The 11,726-nt window shown below is 41.3% G+C and overlaps 1 protein-coding gene across 11 annotated transcripts; it reads left to right on the top strand.

Moving 5' to 3' along the window:
* Positions 1-1,047: 1,047 nt before the first annotated feature.
* On the top strand, positions 1,048-5,830 carry LOC104213104 (E3 ubiquitin-protein ligase CCNB1IP1 homolog). Of its 11 annotated transcripts, none has more exons than XM_009762523.2 (11): positions 1,049-1,187; positions 1,294-1,367; positions 1,735-1,785; positions 2,553-2,714; positions 3,090-3,162; positions 3,515-3,560; positions 3,686-3,716; positions 3,893-4,148; positions 4,343-4,503; positions 4,741-5,014; positions 5,087-5,830. In XM_009762523.2, exons 4-11 carry the CDS (start codon positions 2,645-2,647, stop codon positions 5,091-5,093), a joined length of 918 nt encoding a protein of 305 aa, XP_009760825.1. In that variant the 5' UTR covers positions 1,049-1,187; positions 1,294-1,367; positions 1,735-1,785; positions 2,553-2,644; the 3' UTR covers positions 5,094-5,830. The 11 variants fall into 11 exon arrangements, with proteins under 11 accessions (XP_009760836.1, XP_009760825.1, XP_009760827.1 ...); XM_009762525.2 differs by having other exon boundaries at positions 2,600-2,714; XM_009762528.2 differs by having other exon boundaries at positions 2,610-2,714.
* Positions 5,831-11,726: the final 5,896 nt, after the last annotated feature.

The raw sequence follows: 11,726 nt of genomic DNA on the forward strand, positions 1-11,726 counted from the left end.
GTAAAAAGTGGCAAACTTGATCAACCACTTTCTTGCCATGCACAACAAAGGTACATGCAATTACAATTATAAATAGCCATCATTTGGCTGCACAATTCATGCACCATCAGAAGTGCTTTTCTACTTAGCCTTCTTCTCTTTCTCTCTTAGTTTCTCTTATTTCTAATTTTTCTTGTATTTTTTTTTTGTTTTATTCTCTTTTCAATCTTGTTGGATTATTGTAATATAAATATTTTGCCGATTCCTGTATCCTCTAAATAAAATAGAGGTATGCTTGTTTAATCCTGGAGAAACATTTCACACTGCTGAAATAGTTTCTTAGGACAGTGCCCATCATGACTCAAGCTAATTCGTGTATGTACTTACAAAGAATATTGAAACAGTATTATTGAAAGTCTTGGTCTCAATTACTACAAAAAAAGGTCAATTAACAACATTAATCAAAGAGAAAAGAAAAAGATTCATTTTAGGTGCGCCATAAAAGATTTAAATCAATTATTTAAGTTTAAACATATTGATAGTGTTAAACTAACTTAATTAATTTAACAAGTTACTCACCATTTTTTTCAATTATCATTTTATGCTTCCTATAAACAACAATCCATAGTAAGCTTCTAAGTCATATAATAGTGTAAAAAATCTTTTGTTATTTAAAATTAAATTCATTTAGAAAAGCTAAATAGCCAACGAACTACAAATTTAAAGAACAAATCGTTCCCTGTTATGACTGGACTTTATTTATTTATTTGTTTGAACCATTGGCTGAGGACTTGAGGTAAAAGAGCTTTCTATTTTGGTGTATGTTAACCATTAATTAATAAGCTATCATATTTCTGGTGGAATATTTTAAAATGCTCTTTTCCTTTTCTCAATAGAAAGTAAAATGTGTTTTTTTTTCTTTTTCACACGGTTAATAAGAAAATTAAAAGAACAAAAGTTTAATTGGGAATTGGGACGGTAGTTCATTTGCATAGAGCGGGTCGGAAAAATAGAACTGCTCGGGTCGGGTCAGGAGATTCTATATAAATGCCGAAATTTTGCCGCTATTTCAATAAAATTCAAATAAGAAATCAGTAGCAGATGAATATGTGATCGAGAGAGAAGCTTCAACACGGAAAATACGTGCTAGCGTTCAATTCCTTAGGAAACTTACATTTCGCCGCTGCCAGATTTCGAAGTCGTGGAAGGTTTTGTGGAATTTGTACAGCTTTATATAGGTTTCGTACGTCGCGATTTGGATTTACGATTTGAATTTAATTTCAAATGCGTTATTTCTTCGTCTCTGATTTTCAGGTTATTCCTACGCTTGAGATACTCATCGCCGATTTATAAACTCTAAGTTCCGATTTTGCTAGTATTCCAAATTTGTAAGTACGAAGCAAAATGAATTTCGCTGTGTGTGTGTGTTTTCTGTAATGTTTTGTCGATTACGTATATATTTCTTCTAGGTTCCGGTTTTTGTTTGTCTTCTTCTGGTTATTAAAGAGCATTTCAAATTCTGTAAGTGCGAAGCAGAATTCTCGCTGTGTGTGTGTGTGTGTGTGTGTTTTGGGTAATATTTTGTTGTTTACGTATATATTTCTTCTAGGTTCTGATGCTTGTTTGTTTTGTTCTGATTATTCAGGAGTATTTCAAATTTCGTAAATATGAAGCAAAATGAATCTCACTATCTGTGTTTTTATTTATTTTTAAATTATTATTATTATTATGGTAATATTTCTGCTTCATTTTCAGGTTTCTGATCAAAAGTATTGTGGATAAGCCAGTTATTGAGCTCATCTGAAGGTGAAATTTTTTTGCCTAAGCACTTGATATTCTTATTATCTGTTTCGCGGTTTGAAAAGTATAGGACTGAGGCGTTGAGATCATATTTCCAACTTGTTTGGTTCTAAGACATAGTAGTAGTAGTAGTAATAGTAGTAGTTGTAGTTGTTGTAAACTGAGAGCGTTTTACACTACCGATGTAGTTTAGTTGATAGCTGGTTAATATCTTTTACAGTTTGTCAATTTATATCTATTATATACAGTTACCTATTAGTTGGCTTTAGTTGGTTTTAAGCACCAGATAGTTTAAAATATTTTCTCTACCATTTTTGAAGAATTTGCTGTGCAACTGCATTCTGGCTAATACTTCTGTTTACCTGAATTCTTTAGTTATCTTGGTTCATGCGTAATCATAATGTTTTTCTTTATAGAAATTTGAGTATTCATCACCATGATAAACTCTGATTTTTCAACACATAAGCAGCAGGCAATTTCAAGTGATAGTTAGCTAGTCTATGCCAGTTATCAAAACTAGTTTTGTCATTTTTGTGTTCCCAGTTAGTTTACTTCAGCTAGAGGTTTCAGTTATTGGATATTCTAGCTGCCATTAGGCAGTTCTTCTTTCAAATCAAGAATATTTGAAATTGGATTAGCCAGCTATAGCTGGCTGTTAGTGGATTGTATCTTTCTGTAACTTGAGATGCAAAGGCTGTTCTGCAATGTTGTCGACTTTGCTGTAGGGATAATTTAGTCATTTCTTATTGACTATTCTGTGTCTATATCCATAGAATGCATTGGATCAGAATGTTACGCTCCGAATTTTGAATGATTCCAGAACTTTGTAGTGCTATGAAATTGACAATCATCTTTGAATGTTGAGATGAGATGCAATGCTTGCTGGCGAGAACTGGAAGGACAGGCCATCACCACCACTTGTGGCCACGTGTTCTGTATCCTAGTTTTATATGTATTCCATATAGACATGCATATGTTCTGTGTGTGTTCCAGCCCCCAAGAGAATGTCTTAGCTGTCCAAGAACTAGAGTTACAATCTTGGGAATCAAGTTCTGAATCCAACAGAGGTGACACTAAGTGAATTCTTCCATTCTTCCAATCTCTTGGTGGCAGAATTATCCGTTACCTATATTAGTGGGAGGTAGCATGTACTGATGGCATATTCGATGCGTGGAATCTGGCCTGGTACCACCATTATCCTAAAAGAGAAAGAAATTTTGTTTTCCATGCAGAAATATATTTTTTGTGCAGTTTCCTCATGGATATGATTTTGGTGTACAACTGCTATGATTCCTTAACAATGTTAATAGGCCCGAATGATGCTAGTAAGATTCTCGGCAATGATGCAGCTTGTCCTATCTGTGATCAAGTTCTGTCTAAAAGGTTAGTCCTATCTAATATCACCTTATGGTTGAAGTGTTGTTTTGGTCACCTAAAGACGATGATTTCGCAAAAGGTATATAACTATATCCTAAATTTGCTTCTTCTCTAGCTTCTTGTCCCTTTCTTCTTTTGATTCATTATTCTAGATCTTTTCTTTCTCCTTCCTTTTTTGTCGGGAGGGGGTGGGGCTTATGACACTTCCAGAAAATTGTTTTTGTTTTCCACTGCTAAATTTGGTATGGTAATTGGTTTTCTTTTGCTTTTACTAGCATTATCTAATCACTCAAAGTAATGTGTGGCATTTTGTCGAATTGGCTATCATGTAATTAATTATCTGACGTTTTTGCCTCAGTCTCATGAAACCTGTGGATGTCAATCCAAGTGATGAATGGACAAATGTAAGCATACATCCATGAAAGGATTGCTCCTTTATCACTTTTATAGTTCCTGTGACCTAATCATATTTGTTTCTCACACATTTCATCATCAGCATCCTAGTTAAAATTTGTTCACTCTCATGCAGATGGTCATGACTGGAATATCACCACAGATATGTATCCTTCATAGTGCTGTGTTGCAACATATGTAATATTCAGTTTTACTTTTAAAACATAGTGAAGTTGGGTTAGTTAAATTAACGTACTACTTTGCAAATTGGATTTAGCGTAATAGCACCTTTCAGAAATGGTATTTACATTAGCTTCATTATTTTCTCCTTAACCATACCCAGTAATGAAGAGTGCCTACAAAAGTGTGACGTTCTACATTGGGCAAAAGGAATTGGAAATGCAATTCAAGGTGAACAAGTTAGTCGCTCAATACCAACAGAAATGTGAGATGATGCAAGAGAAATTCGCTGAAAAGTTTGAGCAAGTGCGTACTGCATACCAGAAAGCGGCTAAAAAGTGCCAAATGCTTGAACAAGAGATCGAGAGCTTATCTAAAGACAAGCAGGAACTCCAAGAAAAGTTTGCTGAGAAATCCAGGTTCTTACAGTTTTTAACAGAGATTCTATTTGTCCAAGAAAAAAAAAAGAATTCCAATGGAACTGCAAAAGTGTGCTCAAGTTATCCACTATAATCTATTGACTGAGGAGGTTGCAAAGTGTGCGGTGCTTTACTACTGGAATCCACTATCTTTGGCACATGCTCTCAGAATTAACATAAGTCCATGTTGTCAGGCAAAAGAGAAAACTTGATGAAATGTATGATCAGTTGAGAAATGAATATGATTCAGTAAAGCGCTCGGCCATTCAGCCAAGTAATTTCTTTTCAAGGACAGAGCCTGATATGTTCGCAAATCCTGCTAATATGATGGACAACAGAGATCATATGGGAAAAGGTAATCATTTTATTTTAAGAATAATCACATGGCATATGTGAGGTTGGTGCAGTTTGGCAAACTAGATTTGTTCTTCTTAGTGTATGAATACTCATTGACAAAATTCTTTGCATTTAAAAGATGAATTCTACTTAGTATTTGAACACTCAATTGTCAAAATACTTCGAATTTTGGATATTTTGCTCTCAAAACTGCACTAACCTTTGAGCAAAGTATTAGTTGACTCATTTGTCGCAGATTGGTCGGTCACTCCTGAAACTCCAGGACCAAGAGAAGACATATGGCCTCCAGCAAGAAAGAATAGTTCCAACTCTGGCCCTTTCGATATCTCGAGTGGATCCCCTGCAAGACAATCAGCAATACCAGTGGATACTGGAAATAGAAGAGCAAGTGCACGTCCTATGCTTGGTGTTGGAACTGGAGCAAGCAATCCCTCACAGACCCTTAGGAATCTCATCCTTTCACCAATTAAGAGACCTCAGCTCTCACGCAACCGACCACAGATGTTCACGTAAGCCACAAAATTTACATCCAATAACCTGAGATATCAAAAGCTGAATTCTTAAAAAAATTGGTTTTCCAGGTTTTGAAGTCGGGAGATCTTTCAATTTCAATAGTGTGGAGAAATATATACTGAGATGCAACAATGGATCAGGTTTCCTGACATTTTACAGTGGGAAACTTTGTTTTGTGAATTAAAGTGCCAGATATTGGTATGCTTGCTGACTTTCCTTAGTGGCGGAAAAACTAAATATAAATCATATGGAGTAAGGTTTCATAGTTTACAGACAAGTGGATGATATGAGTTACAGTTTAATAGCTGCAACTTCTCGTATACTACTTAAGTGTAGGGTTCTAATTCCTCTAGAAGTCTTCTCTTCTTCTATCTTCGTTTCACCCTCCTCACTTTTAAATAATTTGGGCAGGATATTACCAGTCCCATATATAGTACTTCCAGGTGGACTCCACAAAAACTAATTCCAAATCTGGTTACTTTTTTGTTTCTTCCTAAATGTAGTGTCTAGGGGGTGTTTAAAACCTGTTCTAGCGTGATCTTCTGAAATACTTCAAAATATAAGTCATGTTCATTTTTGACTGTTTTAGCATCATTAGTTTTATGTCAACAGATAGTGTCTAGAGGTAATTTTCTCGTGATATAGTCTAAATGGACTTGATTCCTTGTGCTTGGGTGCTGCTGCTTTGGTTCTTAAAATTTGACAACATTTAATTAGGATACAAGTTTATTGTGTTGATCAGCTTTCCACTGTAATGAAACTCTGCTGGCTCACATATATGTAATAAATCAGCACCAGTAAATTCATTCTTATTTGAAGAGTTGGTGAGATTTTGCCAGCAAATTACTAGTATTAGTTTTGTCACTCTTTGCTGTAAATTACCTGTACTCTTTAGAATTTTATGAAACGACACTCCGTTCCTAGTACATAAACGTCAAACAAATGGTTTAAGGATATAAACTGACAGTGCTTTGCCTTGTCATCAATTCAAAGAACATCTATTAGACTTCCAGATGACATGCGGGTAACTTACAAAAGCATATTTTGGTATTATATAATCTCGTGATATCAAGTGGGAAGGCAAGAAAAACTTTCAAAAATGGAGCTTTCGGGGCAATCTAGTGATGGGCAAAAACTTATCTGCATCTAATGGTTACACAAATATTATTAATTTACCACGATCAACATATGCAGACCAAATTAGCGAAACTTAAATGCAATATGCCAACATGCATTCAAGATATTTATACGTAGATTTGATACTACAGTCCGTTACGCAACGCCTTCCTGATGTTCTTTGGAAGGGCAACGTAAGGCTAAGCAACCGATGTCAGTGCGATTGCTGTCCGCCAATGAGGTCCCCTCCGCACGCTAGACTAGATTGTCAGTGCCGTGCGGGAAAACCAATGTCACGAGCAATTGCGGAAGCTGAGAGAGAATTGGGTTTTGAATGATGATGATGATTTTATTGATGACTGAAATGCTGATTACAAAAGATGCGGTGTCGAGGGGGAGAGACACCAGAAAATGGCTTGTTTGAAAATGTTTGATTGTTTGGTCCCCCTTAATAATCCTTAAAAAAAATAAACCAACATTACATGACTAGTCCTAATAAAGCTGTAGAAGCACACTGAATGGAAATGATGTAAACTAGCCTATAATTACGATGAAAAGGACTTAGTTTATTACAAGGTAGAACTAAGTCCGATGGCAGCAACTTTGTCTTGCGGGTCAGGGTCTGCGCGCGCGTTGCTGTGGGCGCGCGCGACACTTGCTGTGTTGGCCTGAGGCTGGGCGCTGGTGCTTGGCATCAGGGTCTGTGCGCGAGGCGCTGCTGGAATGGGCCTGCAGCTGGGCGCTGGCGAGGCATCAGGATCTGCGCGCGCGGCATTGTCAGGGCGCGCGACGCTGTTGTCATTGGCTAGCCCTTGGGCGTTGGCGAGAGGCATCGGTGGGGCGACAGAGGCGCATGCGCGCTTGTCACTTGGCGCAGCCAAGACCACGGGGCCGACCATGGCGCTAGGCATTGTGAAGCTTGCTAGGCCTCCATGGGGCACGGCCAAAGGGTCATGTGGCGTGTCTGGAAAGCAGTTCATGACATTCTCCCCCACCTGAGTTGGCACCGTCCTCGGAGCCTTATGATGATGATGCTTCTGGTGGTTGTTGGATGGGAGGTCTGCGCCCCTCTGTTCTGTGAGCTTGCTGTTGTAGCGACGCAATGATTTCATGCGGCTGACATGGAAGACTGGATGGATCTTCCGCCAGGATGGAGTTTTCACTTGGTATGTGGACTTCCCAATGCGTTTTTCAATGGGCAGGGGCCCAATGTATTTTTGTTGTAGGCGAGGGTCATGGGTCCCCTCTGCAAACAAGTACCGCTTTGGGATGCATAACATTACTTTGTCCCCTGTTTGATGTTGGGCAAAGCAAAGATTTTGTTCGGTGAATCTTTTTGCCCGCTCTTGGGCTTTGACGAGATAGCTCCGCACTATCCCCATGTTGCGCTCCCATTCGCTCGAGAAGTTGGCAGCTCGAGGAGATTTTGGCATGGTTGATGCATTCACCGTTTGCGGGAGAAGCGGTTGCTGCCGATAACAATTTCAAAAGGGCTTTTGTTTGTATGATGGCTCTTTTGAGAATTGAAACACAGTTGAGCAGCATCCAGGAGCTTCACCCAATGCTTCTGTGATCCGGTTGCAAAGTTGCGGAGATATTCCTCCAGCATGTCATCGAACCGGTCTGTCTGGCCATCCAATGGTGGATGGATGTCTGAGTTGTGACTCAATGTTGACCCAAAGCACCTGAAGAGATGGGTCCAAAAGTTGCTAGTGAAGCGTGAGTCGCGCCTACTAACAATGTCTTTGGGCAGGCCCCAATGTTTGACAATGTGCGAGAAGAAGAGTCGAGCTGTATCTTCTGCTGATGCGTTTTGCGGGGCTGCTATGAAGGTTGCATAGTTTGGAAATTGATCTATGACAACCATGATGGATGCAAGATTACCGACTTGGGGCAATCCCGTGATGAATATGAGGGAAACACTTTCCCATGGTCTCTGTGGGACATGTAATGGCTGCGAGGGTCCCGTCTGTGATGAGTGATCCGACTTGTCCTTGTGGCATGGCTGACAAGTCTTCACACGATGATGAGCGTCACCAGTCTTTTGAGGCCGATGACATGATGACTGATTGTTGCTGCGAAGGGTAGCCTGAACCTGAGGTTCATGTCTGTTGACTACCTTCTCCAACTGCATGGCCGAGATGTTTTCAGCGGCCATCTTTATGGGAAAGCATGGTATGGTGCAGGGCTTGGCCCCGTTTTCTCCCATCATCAGGAGCATGTTGGCATATGGTACCGGTATGGTGTTGGTTTGCCTCATGAACTCCAAACCCACTATGATGTCGAAGTCATCTATGATTGCGATGCGCAGGTCGATGCTTCCTTTGTATGGGCCAAGTTTCACTGGGACATTTGTAGTTGTTCCACCCAATGTCTGGGGTGGTGAGTTGATAGCCTTGATGCGGCCTTTGCTCTTTTGCACAACAAGACCCAGGCGCTCTACTTGAGTTGACGACAAGTAGTTGTGGGTGGCACCTGTGTCTATCAATGCGTGAAGGGGCTTGCCGTTCACTTTCAATTCGACGAACATTAGGGTCCTCGCTTGCTTAGGAGGTCTTTCGTCCATCTTTTCCTTCCCTTTCTTGGTGATTGGGACTGAGATTTGCTTAGGAGGACATGCACTGGTCCCCGCTAAGGCATGCGGGATAGAGCCAACAATCGCATTGAAGGCGCCTACATGGTCTTCTTCTGATGTGTCTGATGCGTCTGACTCATCCTCGACAGTCTGATGAGCATTGACCTTTATGTTTGGGCATTCATTGTTCCAATGTGCCCCGCCGCAATGACGGCATTCTGAGGGAGGCTTTCTCCCCTGATTGTTGTTGATGGATGCAACACTGTTGCTACTGGAGGGAGGAGTCTTAGTTTTGGATGCACTCCGATCTCCCCCACTTTTGCTTGGGCCACCATTGCTGTGATGGTTCCCGTTGAATCCTCCTCGGATAGGCGGTTGGGTCATGTCATTCTGAGTTCCCAAATGATAATCGCCAAGGCATTCTGCAGCTTGAATGGCCTTGGACAGGGTGTTTACCCGTTGTCTCTGTAGTTCCATACGGGCATGAGGTTTCAAACTTTCTATGAATGCAAAGAGTTTGTCTTTGTCCCCCATGTCGCGTATGTTTAGCATGAGTGCGGAGAATTCGCGCACGTACTCCCGTACTGATCTGGTGTGGCGGAGTTCCCGTAGCTTTCTCCTTGCATTGTATTCCACATTTTCGGGGAAGAACTGCAGGCGTATGGCTACCTTCAATTCATCCCATGTCTGGAGAGTATCTTCACCGGCCTTGATGACTTCGTATTTGACCCTCCACCAAAGTTTGGCATCGCCCTGAAGATACATGGCAGCAGTCGCTACCTTTTTGGATTCTTCCAAATGGCCCACGACATCGAAGTATTGTTCGATGTCGAAGATGAAGTTTTCAACTTCTTTAGCATCCCGGGATCTGTTGTATGACTTTGGCTCCGGTATCTTAAGCTTTTGTGGAATGGGGGTGAGGTTTGTTGCACCCCTGATGTGGTTGTCGCCTCGTCGAAGTAGGCTCTGTAGGGCAGCATTGACAACATTGAGCTTGCCTGTCAAGTCATCTATGGTTTGTTGCATGGCAGTTAGTCTGTCTGCCTCTTGTTGCCGATGGGCTAAATCGTCGGCACGCTCCTGTTGGAGGTCCTCAAATTTGCCATGAATATTGGCAGTTTCGATGGCTGCCGTTTGTCGGTCATCGTCAGAGTCACGACTGATGTTTGCAATGTCATTTTCTGCCTGCCGCATTCGGCGGTCCAGGTCGTCCAACCTTTGCACTAGGTTGTTATTTTGATCAGGCACCGTATCCATGATGGGTCGTAATTGGTCAACCGTCTCTTCTAGGGATGCTAGACGCTCCCCATGATTCACCATGGTCAGAAATGGTGATGATGGCAAATGTGTTCCCTCGTCCGATGTCGAGCCTAGGCTCTGATACTAACTGTTACGCAACGCCTTCCTGATGTTCTTTGGAAGGGCAACGTAAGGCTAAGCAACCAATGTCAGGCAGTTGTTGTCCGCCAATGAGGTCCCCTCCGCACGCTAGACTAGATAGTCAGTGCCGGGCGGGAAAACCAATGTCACGAGCAATTGCGGAAGCTGAGAGAGAATTGGGTTTTGAATGATGATGATGATTTTATTGATGACTGAAATGCTGATCACAAAAGATGCGGTGTCGAGGGGGAGAGACACCAGAAAATTGCTTGCTTGAAAATGTTTGATTGTTTGGTCCCCCTTAATAATGCTTAAAAAAAATAAACCAACATTACATGACTAGTCCTAATAAAGCTGTAGAAGCACACTGAATGGAAATGATGTAAACTAGCTTATAATTACAAAGAAAAGGACTTAGTTTATTACAAGGTAGAACTAAGTCCGATGGCAGCAATTTTGTCTTGCGGGTCAGGGTCTGCGCGCGCGTTGCTGTGGGCGCGCGCGACACTTGCTGTGTTGGCCTGAGGCTGGGCGCTGGTGCTTGGCATCAGGGTCTGTGCGTGAGGCGCTGCTGGAATGGACCTGCAGCTGGGCGCTGACGAGGCGTCAGGGTCTGCGTGCGCGGCATTGTCAGGGCGCGCGACGCTGTTGTCATTGGCCAGCCCTTGGGCGCTGGCGAGAGGCATCGGTGGGGCGACAGAGGCGCATGCGCGCTTGTCACTTGGCGCAATCAAGACCACAGGGCCGACCATGGCGCTAGGCATTGTGAGGCTTGCTAGGCCGCCATGGGGCGCGACCAAGGGATCATGGGGCGTGTCTGGAAAGCAGCCCATGACATTATATGACTGAAATCCTTGCTTACATGCTATTCAATGTCTACTGAATTTCTTGCTATTGCGATACTTCGAAGGTTAAGCCTCGTTTATGCATAACTATTGTGAAAAAACAACTGTTGCAAAAATCGAGATTCTATTAGTAAGATGGCAATGCTTCTTAGTCTTGAGTCGGGGAAAACCATTATGTGTTTGAGGTTCCGGACCTAACACCTTGCACTTGGCACGTTGTCGTAATTAAGAGGATCGAATGAAAGTATTTTCATTATCAACATAGAACATCAACCATTATTTTCCAATAGTGCCATGACGTTGAAGCTAAAAATGAAAATTTTACATTAACTTTTGCCTTTTCAATGTTTTGATTTCAAAATTTCCCTTCAAGAACGTTATACACTCCATTCCCCCATCCCGTCCTCACCATACAACTTCCTAGTCAGAAAGAGAAGAAGTGCCAAATAAAATAGGACAAGGTAATAAAAAGGGATAAAAGTAGTCAAGTAGAGAAGGAGAGAAAACAAACATACAACTTAATAAGCTAATGAAAGTATGAAACTCCCATTGTCAACACTAAGCTATTTAATTAGGTTACAGCACTGACCGGCTAATTAAATTGAGCTTAAACCCTTATAGTTTACTACAATAGGTAAGGTTACTACCTATTGGTACGTGCCGTTAAATGAATAACAGAAGCTCTTAGAGTGGATGGATCATGGATCGTAGTTTCATGTGGGTGGCACAATGAAATATCATAGAAATTAATCCGTGAATCATGATGATGGGTCACGTGGAACTTAGTTCAAA

Source organism: Nicotiana sylvestris, chromosome 12 (genome assembly GCF_000393655.2).
Source record: "Nicotiana sylvestris chromosome 12, ASM39365v2, whole genome shotgun sequence".
Lineage (NCBI taxonomy): Eukaryota > Viridiplantae > Streptophyta > Magnoliopsida > Solanales > Solanaceae > Nicotiana > Nicotiana sylvestris.

What these genes read in the sequence shown, in the direction of transcription:
- LOC104213104 (XM_009762526.2), top strand. Translation starts at nt 2,645, where the DNA reads ATGAGATGCAATGCTTGCTGGCGAGAACTGGAAGGACAGGCCATCACC. An exon ending in GATCAAGTTCTGTCTAAAAG is followed by an intron (nt 3,163 to 3,514) that starts GTTAGTCCTATC and finishes TTTTTGCCTCAG; the next exon opens with TCTCATGAAACCTGTGGATG. An exon ending in CAGAGATCATATGGGAAAAG is followed by an intron (nt 4,504 to 4,740) that starts GTAATCATTTTA and finishes CATTTGTCGCAG; the next exon opens with ATTGGTCGGTCACTCCTGAA.